The sequence below is a fragment of the Helicoverpa armigera genome, chromosome 5, assembly GCF_030705265.1.
Source record: "Helicoverpa armigera isolate CAAS_96S chromosome 5, ASM3070526v1, whole genome shotgun sequence".
Classification (NCBI taxonomy): Eukaryota; Metazoa; Arthropoda; class Insecta; order Lepidoptera; family Noctuidae; genus Helicoverpa; species Helicoverpa armigera.
In genome coordinates this window covers 9,541,785-9,562,415 of record NC_087124.1, presented here as the reverse complement: position 1 = coordinate 9,562,415, position 20,631 = coordinate 9,541,785, and the positions used below count along the sequence as shown (strand labels likewise).

General features: G+C 36.6%; 1 protein-coding gene across 5 annotated transcripts in view; it reads right to left on the bottom strand.

Annotated features, from left to right (window-relative positions):
• Positions 1 to 20,631, bottom strand: part of Raskol (raskol) — a 168,477-nt gene that overhangs the window by 117,485 nt on the left and 30,361 nt on the right. For all 5 annotated transcript variants that reach the window (XM_064034776.1, XM_064034777.1, XM_064034772.1 and 2 more), the window contains exon 3: positions 1,465 to 1,586. In XM_064034776.1, coding sequence (XP_063890846.1) covers positions 1,465 to 1,586 — 122 coding nt within the window. The remainder of the gene's footprint in view (positions 1 to 1,464; positions 1,587 to 20,631) is intronic.

Here is a 20,631-nt window from a genome sequence, read left to right as displayed (position 1 = left end):
TATGTGCCATTAAAACTATATATTTAACCAAAAATAAGGTGAAAACAGAAAAGTGAGACACAAAATATACTTTGAATTGATCTTAAAAGGCAAAAAATGTCATAGAAAATATCATTTTTTTACCGACCGATTACTCGCGCGGCTGCAGATGGCCGGCGCTGATATATTTTTTCTTGGATAGAGAATGACCCTAGGTATCATATACTCACGCCACAGACCTAACATATTCGTACAATTGAAGAAAAAAAAATAAACGTGATTTGCTCCATACAAAAAAATCTAATTTATTTTTTTTCAGACAAACGATCAACTTTAGAAGAAATTTCACAAGAGTAAAAGTTGTCTGGAATATCATGAAGAATCACATAAAAAAATATGGAATCGATATTGGAACTTTGTTGCCTATGTCCACTATTTTTCAATTTGGATCCACTGTGCGACGTTACGGATAAATCGCAATTTCGAAAATGATATAGCAACTCGAATATGTGAGAAAGTGACCATCATTACGTTTAACGAGAGTTAGGTATATTTTTTGCCAAAAGAAAGGCAATAAAAGGCGGAAACTAGCAGATTTTCAGTTTCAAAAGGGAAATGGTGATGAAAAAATTACAGTCACAAAAAAGCATGTTCCAAAGTGGAACGACATTTATTTATTCACCAAATGACTGTATCATCACGTTTTGTGGTCCACCACAAAATATGTGAATAGGCTGCATGCATTATAAATCCCAACATAGAGGATTTATGTGCCAAATACACTAAACGTGTTCGACAACCGTCACGCTCTATTGCACTCAAATTTAGTAACATCACCGCATCCGGTTTTCTATGATTATACGGTAATAAATAAAACCTTCGTGCTAGCATTAGTTACTGACCCATACGGAATGCTAAACTACGCGGTTTGTCTGCATAAAATCGACATTAAAACAGGCAAAGTCTGAAAAAACTGGAACGTCCTGGAAACTTAATGTTACCATTTAAGGACATTAGCCACGTAAGTTCTGCGTTTGTTAAATAGGGCGCGAAAATCAATGAAATCATGTTTGCTAATTAAAAACCGATCCATTATTGTTTACAATAACAATTTCAACAGTTTTACAATATCGCAATGAACCCAGGAATTCCTTGTATGTTTTGCGATCAATAAATACATTAAATACTGGTACCGTGCATAAAACAGGATATTTTGCGTGTGAATTTTCGCATTAATCAATATAATTGCAATGAAAGCAATCAACGCCTCTATCATGTTAACGCCAAATGCAATCATCGTTAATTTTGTATTAAACAATTAACTACTTAGCACCGATCGCCTTTCTTTGCGTAAATTGTGAATAATTTGGCAGAACCAGACTATAAAAACAAAGTAAGTACTACTCTACGTTCGAAATTCAAACTGTCACCTATCCAGCCTACGAGATTTGTTAAAAAAAAAAGTTACCAAAGTATGATACTCACAGCTAGCTCCTCACTGGTATATGCAGTGAGGATGCGCCTGTCCTGCTGCAGCACGCAGTAGAATGGCTCCCAGGATAGCGGCACCCCCACGGCCGCACCCGCCACCGCGCTTGATGCCCCATCTGATGACAAAAGAAAATTAACGCTTTTTTTATGACCTTTGAGATCAAAGCAGGTAAGTACTTTAATTTACAAAACGACTGTATTTGGAAATTTTGCAATGGACCAATTTTCCCCGTAATGTCCCCCAGGATTGTTCCAAATAATAATTGGAACTTATATCAAAATAATATTCTAGACAGCCTTTTTCATATAAAACTATTCGTCTATGGCATTTTAGGACATTATCTCACGTATGTATGAAGAATAAATATCTAATGGTTTCTAACATAAACACATTAAGGCCCCAGTACACGTTGGCCTGTGTTGGGCCAAGCAGTGCAATGCACAAATGTAGGCCACGATCAAATGGTGTTTACACATTGGCGCATTGTTCATTGCTGCCTGGCAAACCACTTGCGATGGACGTCGAGGTAGTTACGGCTGCGCCTGTTTATTTTTACAATACAATATATATTTATAGTATACTACACTACTATATATATTTATATTACACCACACTACTATATTTACTACTATATTTATTTTTACACGCAACACAAAAGTGTACTATCCTCAGCGGTCAGTGACGAACTAAACATTGGCCGAATGTGTAAACACCACACGCCAAGCTGGGCCAAGTTTCCTTTGATGTGTGCCCAAAAAACCGACAACTCGCCGAATGCGCGCCAACCTTGACAAATGTCCGCCAACCTGCACCAATACCCCGTGTACACATTGGTGATGGCGTGTATTGGCCGCACTTGGGCCAACGTGTACTGGGGCCTTTAGATAACATGATTAAGGCTTGATTCGTGGTGCGGAATATAATTTGAATATTTTCTTATTTAGATAGTAAACTAATATACTGATCAATCTACGTTAAGAGCGAGGGATTACCGCTAATGTTATTTGCGTTCAACAAAGAAAGGAGAAAATCCAATATTTCTTCTAGAAAGTTATGATCTCCACAACTTTTTCTACATCTTAGTTTAACGCGATATAGTAAAATTAGAGGAGAAATGCTTCCGACAGCCGAGAGAGACTAATGGTATAATAGTTGCTTTTACAACTTAACAAATGTAATGTATGGAAAAGTTGTATTAGTCCGGCTAATTGCCCACCTCGTTACTGGCTCTATGTAGGATTTTGTTAGAATGAATACCATTACCTACACACAATCTTTTGGCTGTTTATTCATGCGGTATGCATACCTACATATTAGTACAAAATAACAAAAGAAATGTTTTGACAACATGATAACATCTGCACTCTACGTTCACCTTCAATAAAACAGAACAATGATTCAAAGGCAATCAAAGCAGTGTCATAAAATCTAATCGAACAACTAGCCATGAAACATTATAATTTTAAAACACATTTACGTTACGTAAAGGTACTGTAACATGAAGTGAAAGGTACTACAATAGCTACTTATTTAATTGTAAACATGCTACTAACACTATTAGATTACGTGACCATAAGGCTTTTGTGATATAGGTAAATTATATACTTCCATACAAATAACGTGTACCGTCGCTTTTTAATTATCATATACGACGATGCTGTGAGGTATTATGGTATGTGGGGCGTTCATCAATCAGATAAAATTGGAAAGATCAGAATTATATGCACGCTGCACGACGTAGCGTGGCGTAACGTATATGTAAATTATGTTGAGTATTATAATAAGCTAACGTCTGTTGTCATCGGCTTAAGACAAGCTCTCATGACTGATGAGCTGATGAAGAATTTGATTGTAAAATTATGCCAGATAAAAGTTCTGCAATCTGCAGTATATTTTGTGGGACAGATTACGCTGTTAGGTTGAGTCACGAGCAGTGGGTATATCTATTGTTCGTGTACGTCGCTGAAAAAGCTTACCTAGGTACATAGTTATTTATATTAAAGACACATACAAAAATGTGGGTTATAAAGTTTGTTTCGATTACTCTCGGAAAACATAGTGAGAACCTGTTGATCAATAGCCAAACCTCTTTGAAATAAAGGCCTATGATGGCAGGAGAGAGACAGTGAAAGGGCGATAAATGCTTCCTATTTGAAATTGGAATGGTTGGGAGATTTTAAAATAAAAATCCAAATCAATACAAAAAAAGTGGATTAAATTAAACATTATTCATAGTAAACCTATCACATCAGATAAACTCTTAACTATCAACATAAGACAAGACTAACAAGCCCTCGTTATCTCAGATATAAAAAGGTTTAGTTTACAATTTAAATAATCACGATGCAACCCGTCGGCAACTAAGTAGTTTATGCAATATATTACGGCATCGATTGCACCAGACGTAGAAGAAAAACGAGTCAACCTGACTGATGACAGACCAATATCTTAGACGCGGCACGACTGATCTATTACGAACGTCGATCCACGCCTATAAATATTTTATTATAAACGTTTCATCGCGATCATAATCACTACTTTATTATAGCGTGCCCACATGTGATTAGTCACAGCTAAATACAAAGTTAAATCAAAACAAAGGCAGGGTTTTAAAACAATGTGAAAACGGATTTGAATGGCTTGTGCCTCGTTCACACTGTTCTTTCTTACGAGGTAAACAAACGGCTGAGAGGAGAACAAATACGAGGTGTCTGTGTCCTGTACCACTTGGAGCCGCATAAGGCAATGATGCACCGCGTTCAAACTATTTGTTGAGATGCAGCTGCGAATTCATCACTTGTGAAGTTATGAATACACAGAAGCTTTCGCTCAATTGACTGCGAACATTCTGCAAATTAAATAAAGTAATAGCCACATCCACAGAGCAAAAGAAGCTTAGATGAGAAGACTTCATTAACTATTATTACACAGCTGAAGTAACATTATGTAAATCATGTAACAAAACCAATATTATTTCTAAAACCAGTCAGATAAGTTCGACGATCTAAAAATAACTCTCATATCAGGCGTCATATTGGTCGAATAAAAATATCCCACACAAAAAAAAAACTTGAAAGTCGATTTTAAGGAGGACAATGGCAGTAATTGAAGCACTTGTTCAGCTAATAAAAGCCAGCGGTGGTGCGTCTGCGTCCACATGGATTAATGCGTTCCATTTAATCTATTAAACAGTGAGTCATGGGACCGTTGATTCTGTGTATGATAATCAAAAGGGACAGCTATCAGCGTCATACTTGGGCAACAATTTTTCTAGATTTCGAAGCTGAAAAAGCACGTGATCAACAGTCGTGAAAAGGTCGCCCTATATGAAGAATGCATTTAACGTAACGAATATTTCGACATCAACACATTTCTGGTCAAATTACCATCGAATGCATCATAAAACTCAGAGTGCCATAAAATTGAAGAGTGAATTTGATTGCCTGCACAACTGAAGCAGTGAAACTTTGATTCAAATAAATTTTACTATCTTCGTGTTATTGCTGTTACAGTAGAACATGACTCATAGTAACTCTTACAATTGTTGCAAGCTACACGGCATATGCTCTACTGAATTATGCTCGTAATATCAATCGTTTCGCGTCTATTTGTCTCGTGAAGCACGCGAGCTACTAAACGATATGAAACATACTACATCATACTGAGTAATAAGCCTAGTTTACGTAGATAGAATGAATTGCCCCGCAAATGCCGTAAAGTACCAAAATTGCTAAATTTACTATGCACCTTTGTGAGCAAGATTTGTAGTGATTCATCGTTGTCTAGACTTTTCTTGTGGCAATCTTGATTTGCATTAATGAGAGTGACCAACGATAAGCATGTATCTGTTAACTATTCCCATAGCCGACAAATATAGTCGTAAACCGTTTCCTTCGGCAGGCAAACACAACTTGTACAGAATGATAAACAGCCGGCACCTGATTTTTTCATTAAGCCTGAGAGGTAGGCATTAGGCCTACTGGACTGGTATATAAAAGTTACGTAGTTATAGTATTTCATACCCACCCACGTTGATGTAGTAAATTTTTGTGATTATCTATCGTGCAAAGCACACCTACTCGCGCCAGTGCCGAAGGCAAGTCAAGTGGTACTGAATACGCAAGAATATTTTAAATCGTGTAGAAAGCACATACATTAACGCCCCATAGATACCTCTAAACTGTTATAGCGCTATTATCTATTGTACAAAATAAAATTAATTGTTCTATTGATATTGGGAATATTAATATTCGCCAAGAATAAAGTCATCAACATATATGTAAATTAGTTTCACGGATTAATTTTTGATTTCATGTTTCTGTTCATTATTTAGTAACTGGTTGGATCTCTTGCTAGAAAAAAAAATAGTTGCATTTAATTATCATTCCATCGTGTTACTAAAGCTGCGTGTAATTTTACCCAAATCTGCCTGAAAGAAACCCAACGTGGAACCGAAAAAAAAGCATGTACTGAATTATAACATGATTAAGATTTTTATCATTTGGCAATTGAATCTGATATCAAGGCCAACTTCGATATGAAAACTACAAGTAAACACAATCGCTTGCTTTACAAATGGTGCTTGCACTTTATACGAGTAATTAACATTAATTTCACTCGTTATCATTGAACGAAATGTGAATGTGTGTTGCGAGTTGCGTAAACTTTAAACACAACAAAGATAACACAAAGTAGGTCCCATTTCAATTTACTTTGTCGCTAAATGTCAAGATATGTTTTACTCTTAAGTTTCTAATTTCTTGTGGTTAAAAATTTAGTTAATGTTAATCCCAAGGCATATAACTTATTTCTTGTATGAATTCCTCAAAGCCGCCACAGAATACTAAACTTATAGTTAATGAGCGTAAACCAAGAATCGCCTTTAAAAGGCCGCCGTGCTTCGAAAATAGCCGGCGGCTATCAAAATCACTATCTCCGTCTAAGTCACGCACGCTTCGCCTTTCCATGATATGGCTACGAGCTAGGACAGGAAAACCTCATAATATTCATTATAAACTTATTATTCAGACACTATTGTCTCAGAATAAAATAACTCTTTAAGCTTTATTATGACATAATAGAGATTGCAGCACATAATTATGCAATTAATAACAAAATTAATGAACCCCGCTACTTGATTACGTATTGAGTGACATTGCATTTTCAATCAATCCACTTATTTTTATATAGCATAATGAATTCAACACACAACTCATAAGTCTGCCAGTGTACCTTTCACGTAGGTAGGCGTATCCGGCGATCATATCTCAGATCAAAGATAGTCCTGATTACCAGTCAGTGTGGTAATGCCGGTGGCACCTAGTTAGCGCCGGCCGACGGCAATGATTCAAGCTAAAAGTGTGCAGTTCGCGACTCGACAACCGAACGAGAAAGACTCGTCTGGGTACAAGTTGCCTTATAATAACATTATACAACCGACCGAGGGAACCCCAACTTGGTGCGAACCTGATGCAAGATTTTTGATGCACTCAAGAACTTACCAATGCATAGCTACATGCAAGGTCTTATCTAAAGCACGAATTTAAACAGTTTTAAGAATAAAAACATACAAACTGTACGAGGTAGGTACAGGATCCACCTTCCTGTTTACTATTCCCTCCTCCATATGGGTTAGTCGTGAACAAAAATTTATAGACAGAAGCACATTACCAACTCCCTTTTCAAAGTGAGGAAGCTTTTAAATATGTGTTTAAATAATTTCAGTATTTGTAGAAGGGGTAGAGTTGCGTGGGAGGGCGGCGGCGGCGAGGCGCGCCTTCACGCGAGATGGCGCACAACAATGAACTTGAAATAAACAGGCGAACCTCACGACCGACGCAACATGTAGCCCGCTGTTTATTTATAAACATACCGACACTACGACAGATAAATAAACAGATAGCTACCGATGGCACTAGATTGATCTAAGTTCTAACATTGCATACTCAAAGGCCTATTGTTAGGTTATTTTCATTCCTGCACTTCTATGACTAATCGTACAGAGTACGAAAGGCAACCTTGTTAAATCTAAACCATCCGATTTGCATAACAGAGCTTTAAATTGAAGAATACATATGTAACAACCATTGAAAGTACCTCGAATCTGTTACATCTCCTTTACCAGATCAAACATCGGATAGATTCAACCACAAAGTTGCTTAATTTGGGAACCAACTGACATGCTATTATTCTATTTATCTACATAACAATATGTTTATAACTTGTTATGTAAATAGTTCGCAAAGCAACGAGTGAACTTAACAATAATTGTTTCTCACGGAGGTGTTGTGACTGTTCTTAATTTACTTATAAATATATCATTAAGATTTGAGGAATAGATTAGCAGTAGATTAAACTGGTTAACCTTGAGCACTGACTGAGCTCAATCAGGTTGAACTGTTGAAGGGAGTGCAGTGAGGTATTTCAAGTTTCTAGCTATGATTATATCAGTTGGATATTACCTATAAACTATACTTAGAATTATATTTTTTAAAGCTACCAATGTTACGCTTGTTGGACAGAAGACGTTCAGATCGTCATCTGCATAACATTCTAATTTCTTATACCAATATAATAAACTACATTTTTCTAGAGAGCCAGAGGATGGGTACCAATTAATTTCGACATTTCCTTACTCTCAGCACTATCCTAGATATGCTAATGTATAATATGTGTTGTTTGACAATACTACAGTTGATATTGTGCATAGAGACAAATGAAAGGTAAACACTGATGCATACCTAGTTGTAAATAGTACAAAGCTTGTATACAACCTGTGAACACCTGTGTCAATCTGATGGTACCTAAAATCAAAACGTGAGTCTCAACTCTCAAGGAAAGGCCTCTAAAGTTAAACCATGGCTAAATGAAAGCATTACACCAACAAGCATTAGCTAATTAAACGTAACATAATTAACATGCACCTAATAAGGTATTACGTGAGGCAACATTAATTTAATTTGTTGTAACATTACTCAATTAAGATTAAATGTCAGGTCAAAGTTACGGAGGTTTTTAACACGACCAATCTCATTAACTTCGTAACATTCTCTATTTATTATAATATGGTTACGCAAAATAGCACATATTATATTGAATGCATAATTTTTGAATCTATCACCTCCACCTCCATGATCATATGGATACTTTTTCTGCAATCATTTAAAAATAAACCTGTTCCTATTATTTTTAGAAGTAAATCAGCATATTGTATGCTGTGGCCCATAAAAAAAGGAGTTTTAGAACCATTCCCACATAAAAACTTGACCTAGGCGGATAAAAAACTGAGGATTCCTGCATCTAGGTTTCCTGCCCTTCGTAGACCTAAAGGTCAGTTGTCGACCGGCTGTAAAGGTCGACGCCCTTTTGAAGCTACGCCAAGCGGCCACAATTATAAATTATACGTTTGCACACACGGACCTTCTTTTATATACGTAATCATATCACCCTACCCCCACATTCGTATGCACATATGTACTTATGTACGCTATCTATTAGGACCAACATAAAAACTTACCATTAACATAGACCGGACTAGGAACGTGGGAATCATAATAGTATGCAATTTTCTTCTTGTAGGTAAAACTATAATATGCTCGCCGCCCATATGCTAAAAGAGCTTACTGATTTTTAATGCATTATAAGTTGTAAAGTTGCATCAGGTTCTCTGACAAGAGGGGCTTCTTGTTATGTTACCGCCGAGATGAACTGGTTATGCAAGACCGAATCTATTTTTATAAGACGAACAACAATGGCATAAAGAAATAAAACCTTTATTACGTGACATTACTCATTAGTAAGAGTACCACGGAGTTGAATTCAAACACGGTCCTTTCATCACGACGACCGCATACTTACATTTTCATTAATCATATTTGTATGACATCCACGTCTCATCCTAAGGAACGTCATGAAGTACTAACGAATCAAATTCGCCTTTATATCTCTTGACGCGTGTATTAGGGACAATATAAGCTTCCTCTGAGGCAGATTGTCGCGTAGGAGTTAATCTTGGTATAATATAACGCTGGGCGTTAAAAATGTGAGCGTTTTGACAGACGATTACGTAGGCATGTGGACACGTCGCCTGCCCAGGCACCGTTTGTGTGGAATTCATGCGTTATAAGTATCGTGCCCAGAATATAATTAGTATTTCCAACAGCAAAAGTACGTGGAACTCTTTTGGGAATTATTTCGACTTGCACTGTGGTGCCAATTTCAATGTCAGTTTATTTACGATTTCATCCATTGCTGGCTGTATTCCGTGTTATCCTTGCATTAATGGACTGTTTGGCATTTATATTAGTGTCGTTCAATCGCTCCTCTAGAAAGACATTGGTAGAATTAAATTGCTATTCATTTATAACACAATGCGTGAGTGCATACCTGGTGATAATTTCTGAAGTGCGTAGGCGCAACATGTCGACATCTCGCGCGACTGACTTTCAAGCCCTTCGCGCGATGTAGAGAAAGTAGATCAGATTATTCCTACGTTATCATAAGAACTAAGCATTTCAATGGACTTGTCTTACGGTATTTGTGACACGGGCCTTTCTTCAATATTGACTACGGTGTCTCTTTCCCTCTAACGTTACACAGTGTAAATCCATGTGAAAAGTGTCTTACTAAATTTTTATCGTAAATCATACACTTTGTATAAAAGTACGATGCGAAGACAGGCTATAAAGTAGTGGCAGTAAAACATAGATCGATGTAGACGTTTACAACCATCATCATAAAATGCATATAGGTTGCGTATGTGCTCTTGTTACCCAGAAAGAAACCAAAGACCAACAATAGTGTGATAATTAAAAACGCATGCAACAGTTCCCACAATTGCACGGTTGATGTAACAGATGTGGCGTTGGATAACTAGTATTATTTGCAGCGGAAACCCTACGACCTCAAAGCTGATTAGCCTCCAACACACATCACGCGAGAGAGCAATAAACTGATCGAAGTAAGCACGAAAATCAGCAAACACAAAGGTTTGAATTACCCTTAATTCCGCCTCCAAGGATTTCCTCATAGCAGGAATGTTCCCTGGTCGTGCTAGTAATGCGATACGGGTGAAATAAATTCCTTTGTTTCCCTCAGAAATGAAGGTGAATTAGATTGTGGTTCACATTTCATAAGTCGTGTCCATTGTCAACGTGATGAACATTTAGCTGACAACGACGGCGTGTCCGCCGGCGGCTATTTCACACGCATCGGGTTGGAACATTAACTTGTGCGCATTATTTTGTTCTTTGCTAGTATTTCGTGTCAAACGCTACATCTATGCTTTTTGGTGTGCATTCAAATCTGACTTACTTGTTCGTAACAATGAAGTATTAGATGCACAGCATTCAGCTGCACTGTATGTTGACTTCGGGTTTTGTTTAAAGCCAATTACTTACTTCGTATTCTAAATGTGCACAGTTTATAATGATTGCGTGTGCTAACAATAGATAATTTATGATAGATTACCACAGATGCATTTCGTGTGATAAAACAGTAATTTGCAAAATGACCAACGAAAAAGGAGATATCCGGTAAAACCAGTAAAAAATTATAATAGCGGAGGAAGTTTCCAACCTCAATCACAAGAAGCTCATTAATTTAGGATCTACGATTAACTTCCTGCAAAACCAGCGACAAGATCGAACATTAGTAATGTTGGCGCATCAATCACGTCGATTTCATGTGAATAAGTAAGAACGACACTAATATTAGTTTCATAATCTCTTCCTACATCGACTTAATCATCCAAAAAAAGCCGGAGACATGATGTAAGTGCAAAATGCTACGGCATTGTTAAGAAAGAAGGCTTGACAACTTTCTCCATGAGCGAGTGCTCTCCGCCTGCCAGCGGAAACGCATTTGTTTGCGCACGCGTCACTTGTGTGAGCTTCTTAGAACTAATACTTGGACTTCCTTCTTAGTATGCATTTAATATAAATTGATATACCACCTTTTTTTCTAAAACCCATATCAGTAGCCAATGCGCAACGCACATGTGCCGTTATGCAAATAAACTTCGCTTCGCAGGATGTTTAAAGAATAAGCATACACTATGGTCCCATACTCTATAAGCTATTATGTTTATCTGCTCACTGAATGAATTATAAAAGCTTATGAATGAACACAGAGCAAAGATAAAACGAGGTCATTTCTTCCGCGACTTTGAGTACATTCATTCACATAAGAAGAAATCAATTATAATCACATGAATAAACTATTCAAATTGCTATGTGCTGCACACGCGAGCGCTGTGACTTAGTAGAATTGAGTGGTACGGTATAGTTGTCACAAGTCACGAACTGCGGCCCTTTACATTCAATGCATGAATAACACTTTTGTCGGCTGAAGCGAGGGGTTGCAGATGTGCACAGAATTATTTCAATAGCCGTTTAAAAATCATTGATCATTCGTCTTCACCGTATTTATGTGAACTTGACTTTTTAATTTATTTATAGCTGACTGTGTAGGCCTGGCGTCGTTTATTTCATGTCATTTTAAACGCTTTGTCCGGATTATTTAGTTTCCTTACGCGGCTATTTTTATTAGAAAATGTATTTCTACGTTCAGCTTCCTCTGAATGGTTTATTCTGGTTTATGTGCGCTTAACATAGAATTTGTAAGTGTAAGCGCGCAATTAATACCTGTATTATGTAGATTTAAACCTGTTGAGTACTTCAAATGCCGTGCAAAATTGTTAACTTTCGTGAGACTAAATCTGACATTTGAGCAACGCACCGTAAAAGTAATTCAAATGAATGAATTTACAATTTTGTATTCTCTACTCGTGGTTTTGTGTTTTACACAGCTACATCATGTTTCAAAATAATAAATGTTTAGATGCAAACCGGTTTTTGTATCACGTACCAAAATGAATGTAAGTATTACAAACACAACACATCTAATGTTACCTCTGCGCTATGACCTAAAAAGCTACATTACGTTGAAAACCAGAAAAACTTGTGTATTAGCCAGACATGATCATAAGGTTTAATAAAATCACCATAATATTTGAGATAATTAAAGAATCTAGGCCAATGGTTTGCTTACCAACACTATGAGTAACGAACCTGCAGGTGTTAAACAAACAAGCAATCGATGTATCACTTGGCCTTGACTTTTAGTTAGTCACTATCACTTTGAAAGTTTTAATCGATAAGTACGTGTGAAGGTGACGTCAGCGTTAAAGTGAACTGGGGAAACTGGACCAGTCGGCCGAGTGGCCGCGGCTACAGGTGCGCCCGCGCCGGCCGCGGTGCAGCGCGTGCCCCAAACACCACAGCTGCCGGTCGCTCATTCAAAACTATTCAGAAAATTCGCTATGCTACAAAAAACGGCGGATTTTGTTCGATATTCAGCTACTTTAACAACGATTTTTTCTCCACTGACAATAAGGGAATCTGAATGCGGAGTAACGACTAAAACATGAATGGTTCAAGCACATAACTTGTGAAATTAATTCCTAAACCCATATTGGAACACATTTATGCAATAGAAATAAATCACCATGGTATTTATCTCACGCAGCAAAACACCATAAATTGTGCAACGACGATGTATATCGTTACTCCTAATTTATTAACTAAAGGCATTCCGATTTCCAACAGTATGGAAATTTGATGCGATATACTTCGTTACTGCGCTCTAGGCTTCGTGGTCCGTTCCCATGATTATCAAGGATATTTGTCTCTCCTCGAGTTGTAAATTATCTGCAGATACCTGTTATTTATAGCGCTTTTTCACAGAACAAGATATCTGCAAGACGAAGGGCTCTACTCAATTCCAGAATTGTATATGTTATGGACCATGTGATTAATTCGGGCATTATAAATAATGCCCGAGCATTATGAATAATGTCTAGCTTTATCGGGCCAAGTGATTAATAACTATCTTAACTTCATTATTTTTCACATTGTACGGGCATTATTATATTGCTACATGACAGTTGGGCAATTTGATAATAAAGCTATGTATATTTTATGCGGTGCGAGGGTGGCAGTTGTTCTAATAAATAAATCTTGTTACTTGCTACATATTTCATGATTATTGTTTTAAATTATATTATGTTCTAATTTAATGGGAAATTATAAGTCTAGCCACAACATTATTAATTGGACAATTGTCATCTAATTTACTAACTCGGCCTCGTTTTTCTTGATCTCATTTTTCTTGGCTCGTTTTTTTTTATGGTAGAATTTAATTTGGATTCAAAACATTGTATTAAAAATTGAACTTAGTGACGAAAACGAATCGCTGCAAAACCGACTGCACGTAGTCTTGTCTGCCCTACACCTAGAGTGCAATTCAAAACCGTGTAGGCGCGGAGGGGCGAGGCGGCCTGCGAGCTGAGGCGCAGGTAGTTGAAGCGCTCGGCGCCACGGCTGAGGCTGGCCGGCACAGTGCCGGCCAGCAAGCCGAAGCTGCGGTGGTGAGCGTGAAAACCATCTGCGACGATAAGCTCGCATGGGCCGCGCCGGAGCCGTGACAGAAGCCATGCTTGCTGCATGTTGCATGCTTACTTCCATGCTGGGTCAATTGATATGGGATGTGTTATATTTTTAACGTACTGAGTAAAAAAATTAGAAGCTAAATAAATATATTTTATGATGTCATTTAAGGCAGAAAACCTTCATAATTAATCCAAATCATGAGGCTGATTATTTAAGTGGTTTAATATTTAGTTTATTTTAAGTTAAATGTCAATAACAATAAAAAAAATGAAATTAAATATTTTTGTATTACTTTGCCCAAAAGGTCACGGGCAATATGCATAGTGCCCGGTCAATTTGATTATTTGAATAATTATTATCAAACTGCACTCTCATATTGGGCATTTTTCATAATGACCGGGCATTATGTATACTGCCCAATTTATCACTTGGTCCATAACATATACATTTTTCTAACTAGTTTTCTACTTTGTTTTAGCTAGGAAAACTAACTGAAATTATCCGTTTTGGAGATTGATTAAACTTTCAATAAGAAAATTAAGCAATGTGTTGATGAACCAACAAATTGCTTGTTTTCCCTTGCAGATCAAAAAAAACTTAGAAACTTTGTTGGAAATGTTATGCAAAACGTATAGCTAGATAGGTACGTAGGAAACTCTAGTAGCACTGGAATAATTATCATTATGGTATCTTGGGCAATAATCTCCATCATCCCGTCAAACTAACGCATGTTATGTAAACACGCCTTCGTAACTTATGAACGTTTCTCGGAAACAACTATTGGAATCCATAACCTGCCTACAAAGTTCATTATTCGGTATAACGCTAAAATATAAAATATAATATAACTGTCTGTTTCTGGCGGTTTTACACGTGTCGCGAAGGAAGTTCTTCACGTAACTACCTGGATAAAACATGAATTATGTCTCCCGACGACAGTGCAGCTTCCACACTGTGAAATATTTTAGGAAGCTTTATAATAGATAGGGAACAATTATTGTGTTATACTGTTATACCATTACTTTCCAAATCGCACACACTAACTCATAAAATTGCGCAATTCTACATGTAGCTATGGAGGTCGCTCGATTGCGTTGAAATGAAAAATTGTTCAAATTAGTCTCAATCATGCATCAAATTATTTCATTTCACAAGCACACGTCACGTCACTCAACAAACAATAGAGACAATGCCCCTCGGATGTATAAAAATCCGATAGACATTTATGCAATCCAAGCGAACAATATAGCGGTTTGAGGAATCGATACTCAAGATGTCTTCATTGTAAGACATTGCATTTCCAATGAACTGTTGTTCAGTTTTATTCTCGGCTGTCAAAAGGATGCAGCGGGTCGTAAAAACTTCCTTCAAACAAACGCATGTAACAATTTAGGTTACAACTCTGTTATGAACTTGTGTGGATAAATATTTGGATAACGTTCCTCGAGCAAACAGAAATCCACAAACGCCCTCACCTTGGACGCAATCACAAACTTACTAGACTTAGTTGACTGAGTCATATACACGACACCAATTATGTATGTAGGCACTACCATAACTTGAAATATGTCTATATTAAGAAAACATTAAGCCTGTACCGATAGAACTAGTAAAGCTCAAGTTATTCAGGCAAACATTGCGTTAGTCTAATCTTTTCAAAGGGTTTTATACATTAATCATTGTCCAGCCTAGCAATCCTTCTTGTGTAACTTATGTTCATTGGCCTGCTGCCAGGATCCGCTTTCCTAATAGACTTTCTCCGTCGCATACAAGTAAACAGCCAACAGGACCAATATAAAGACAAAAATAGCCCTTAGAAGTTATTACGATTAGAAATTGTTTTATGACTACTAAGATTATTACCATAAGCAAACATTGAACTTGGTCTCTGAACATAGTTTCGTTGAATTTTCACTTAATTTTCTTACACGGAATCATTACAAGTACATTCTGAAAAGCTTATAACTGTCATCGATGCCTACAATAAAAAAAAGTCTTATATGTAGACAATGTTGATGTGCGGACCACAATAATAAGCCTACAAAATAAACTCTTTTGCAAAAAAAACGGGCACCTATGCGAAATCTTAGTTTTAAGGACTTTACGTGTATTTCAAAGGGTTTTAATGATTGTAGTATGTTCCTAGCATCAAAAGAGTTAACCGAGCATGCGTGAGAGTGTATTCTTAATTTGAATTTTGTACAATTGCTAAGAAATTGGTTAAACCTTGTTTTGAACTAATTGCTGGCAGAAAGTTCGTCGGTGTTTTGAAAAGTTTTTGAAGTGATTTTCAGGAAAATGATAATGCAGTTTTAATTAATGATTAATGTACCTTTTTGTTAGATCAAAACATTTTTGAAAAATTACGCGTATTGGATAAAATTTTCACCTGCTCTAAATGGGTTATACTGATGATTGATGACAATGTTAAGAGTTTCGGTATTTTAGTGTAAAGCCTTCTATTGTTTTGATATTGTACCCACGTGTTTTAAAATATCGCTTTAACACCATTAAGAAGAGTATCAGTACCTTTGGCTGCGACAAAACCAATTTAAAGTAAGCAGTGCCGATCACAACCCGTCTCCTATCGGACTTTGACATTAAAAAAATACCAAACTTTGTGATAAATGTTAAAATTAACCAATGAAAAATGATGAGGAGGGTTAAAGCTATCTAAAAAGTCAAATTATTGCTTCGTTGAAGCTCTCGATAACTCCATAGGTATCGGGTTACTAAACGACGATTTAGCTGAAAGGGAGTCAAGAATTCAAAATTATTGGCCAAACGTATGTTTCTTAAGAAATGAGCAGATAGCCAATTATTGTTATGATTTAAGCAGGAATGTGCTGCAGATGCCAGAAAATCTCGGTGTAGGCAAGTTTATTTAATAAAATGTCAGTGGGATGAGAACACGCTATTTGAACGCTCAGACTCATAGATCTTCAGAGGTCTACGGAGTTTCCCAAGAGACGAGGTTGTTTAAAAATCAGTGATTACGAGACCTTAAGACCTCGTGCTCACAGTCTATGCGCTATTTTCTGTATTTTGTAGAATTTCAAGACTTTTAAAAATGTCAAGGTCCGATAGGAGGCGAGTTGTGATGGACACTGCTTACTTTAAATTTGTTTTGTCGCAGCTCAAAGTACTGATACTCTTCTAAATAGTGCTTATTTATGAAAAATCGGTATTTTAAAACACGTGGGTACAATATCTAAACAATAGAACGCTTTACACTAAAATACCGAAACTCTTAACATTGCCCTCAATCATCATTATAGCCCATTTAGAGCAGGTGAAAATTTTATCCAATACGCATAGTTTTTCAAAAATGTCTTGATCTAACAAAAAAGTACATTAATCATTAATTAAAACTGCATTATCATTTTCCTGAAAATCACTTCAAAAACTTTTCAAAACACCGACGAACTTTCTGCCAGCAATTAGCCCAGAACAAGGTTTAACCAATTTCTTAGCAATTGTACAAAATTCAAATTTAGAATACACTCTCACGCATGCTCGGTTAACTCTTTTGAAGCTAGAAACATACTACAATCATTAAAACCCTTTGAAATACACGTAAAGTCCTTAAAACTAAGATTTCGCATAGGTGCCCGTTTTTTTTGCAAAAGAGTGTAAAACGTTATAATGTGTGTAACATGATGAGAAGTTCTACTTGGAGCCCAAAGTCGGACGCCTCAAGTAACTGTATACTCCCGAGTTACTCCAAAATACACAATCGCATATAATCATTATGACATAATTAGATACCGTAAACTCAATTCCATATCCGTATTGTCTGAGAGTTTCTCATACAAATTGCTGGTTATTACGCGAAATTGCAACTACGGTAGTAGGTGACCGTCCTGGTATTTCTGATTTTTCCATTATCGAAACGTAAAGAGTTCTCTATGTGTACACTGCATCATCCAATTTAACTCGTGATCTTATTTTAGATAAGTTGAGTAACACTTTTTTTATTGAAATTCCACGCTACTCTTATTATATACTTATTGCGTTTTAGAGTTTATGCGTTATTATTCAGACATTAATGTCTTCATAATTTACATTCCAAAGTTTTTATTTACATGTATTAAGTTTGCGCTGCGCTTATCGCGACGAATAAAATCACGACGCTATTCATTATTCATATCCAAAATGCAGGTGACTGTCACGTTCATTAGAGAATTATTTGGAAACCAAGCAACATTCAAATACATGTTCACATCGAAAACAAGACTAAAACCTTCGACATTCTGACATCTAAAACTTGCCCAACTAGTATTTTAATCAAAACGTCGTGTAGTGAAATGTTAAATCCTGTGCTTGCTTCACTGCATTGCACGCGGAGTGCTAAGCGCATGCGCAAGTGGCTTCCTTCAAGAAGCGGCTTACAGGAAGGGCAAGCTCATTAGAAAGTATAAGCAAACGATTGCATTACATACATAACTGGACAAGGATCCGCACCCAGTCCCTGATCGAGTCTAGCGAGATTATTGACGTTATAGACTTGGATTCCATATAAGAAACTTGAAAGAGCATGTGAGGTTATAACTGAGCGGGATTTAGTGCTGGTACCGAGGCTTGTTATTGAATTTAATCGCCCCCATCTTATAGTATGCTCGATTTATAGCTGATGACGATCATAACTCGGACATACGAACGACTCTTTTAGCTCTTTGAGGTATGCAAGGTTCTAATACCGTGTACATAGCGGGCCTGTCGCAATTAGACAGTACGAATGTTAGAATAATATTTGCATAGAGTATTAAGATAAGATTACTTGTCGCATTGGAGCTTGACATGGACCCTGATTGGTTTGCAACAAGTTGTACGGGATCAGCAACATTCTTGACTATCTGAGCCGTCTAGTGGAGACCTGATGGAGTTGATGAGTCGCCGGAAACCGACATGAAGTAATTATTGCCATTTATAGCAATGCACTGCTCATACATATTGATGATCCCCGTAATTATGACATCTATGTAACTTATACCATAGCCATAGGAAAAAGATTCTCTTATGATTGATATTCTTACAATAAACTAATATTCAAATCAAAAATTGGTTATATCAAAATTATTCATCAAGTTTTATAAATTAGCGATCTAACCGAATCAATCGCGATATTTAGTACTAAACTCATCTAAGTTCGGAGCACTCTTGGAAATTAGTATCAACATAAATCAAATTGAACAACAATAGGCGCGTAAACATGATGAATCACTTTCAATCAATCCTGTGTCAATGTTCCCTTAATACTTTGCAGTTTTTCGTTGGCACAATGCGGTGTAAATCAACACGACTTTCCTTGTTTTGGGTTCTTGATGTGACGCAGAGGTGATCGCTCTCACGGTGGCAATGTTTCTCAAACAACTGATCAAATCAATTGTACGGGTGTAAAGAAAGTATTACGAGACGTGTAAGATGAAATTAGTATTGTAAATGCTAGTGAAATCAATTGAGACCAATTTTACAATGTACAAGAATGTGATAACAATGGAAAAGAATGAGATAATCTTAAAGTTTTAGTTCTTCTGGAAAGAAAATTATTATAAAAAGATCCTATAGCAATGATTAATAACATCACCTAGCTAGATGGTACTTACTGTACATACCGAAAGAATTACCCATAAACTCGATATTTTAAAATAGCCTTGCAAATATGCCGTAAACCGTTATTTAGGAGCTAAAGCCGAAGGATCTGTACTTAACAATCGTTTCAAACCCTCGTAAAATGTTAACAGCAATGACCCCTTAACTTTCTCACGTATTGTAAAATACTTGTTTATATGGTAGGCCACGTCCCGCGACTTTTAGTTCTTTTAACAATGAACGCGCTACGTTTGTTATGAATGTTCTCGCTACATAACAATGTCACGAAAATACCATTCCATATTCGTATAATTCACAAAATGTACTGCAAGTTATCTGATAACCTTGAAGTTTAACGGCTGCGATTCATAGCTACAAATTCATTCTTAACTTTTGCAGGCGGGATCAGATAGTAAGTATAGTACTGATTTGGATAGATATACATATTTCGAATTATGAACGCTTAACGGACATTTTATCAGAAGTTACTACAGTGATGATTAGATTGCACAGTGCTTTTATTTTCACAAAAAATAGCCATGTATCTTAAAGCCATCATGTTATTTTAGAAAACATTACTTCTAGACAAAACTTTGGAAATTATATTATACCACAATCAGAGTCAATTCAGATACTTACTATATCCAAAAATGTATTTTAAAACTCAAATAAATCCACTTAAAACCAGAATGTTTGTTACCTGTCCTGTGTGTAAAGCACAATTATTGGGCCCCATTAAAAATCCATTGAAGCATTTTAATGGTACGTGCTGTTTTTAACATAACGACCGACATTCAACATTTTTGTTCACACGGAAATAATTACTCTGACTGGGTAGCTAAACTTACAATTATGAGTTGTATAAAAATGTTAACTTTTGGATTATCGTTAAAAACATTTTCAACGTACTGAAATTATCAGTTTAGCAACGAAAATAAGATTAAGTTATCCGACGTTATTTCATTTCGATTTTGAACCAACAACGCAAAATCTCCGTTACGTTTTCTCCACTTTGTGTACTTTCAACGGGAAAAATACGGCACATTGACTTACACATATGTTTGCATGCTTGTATATCTCTGTATCTTTGCTTATCTGCTCCGGTATCCATCGGATTTG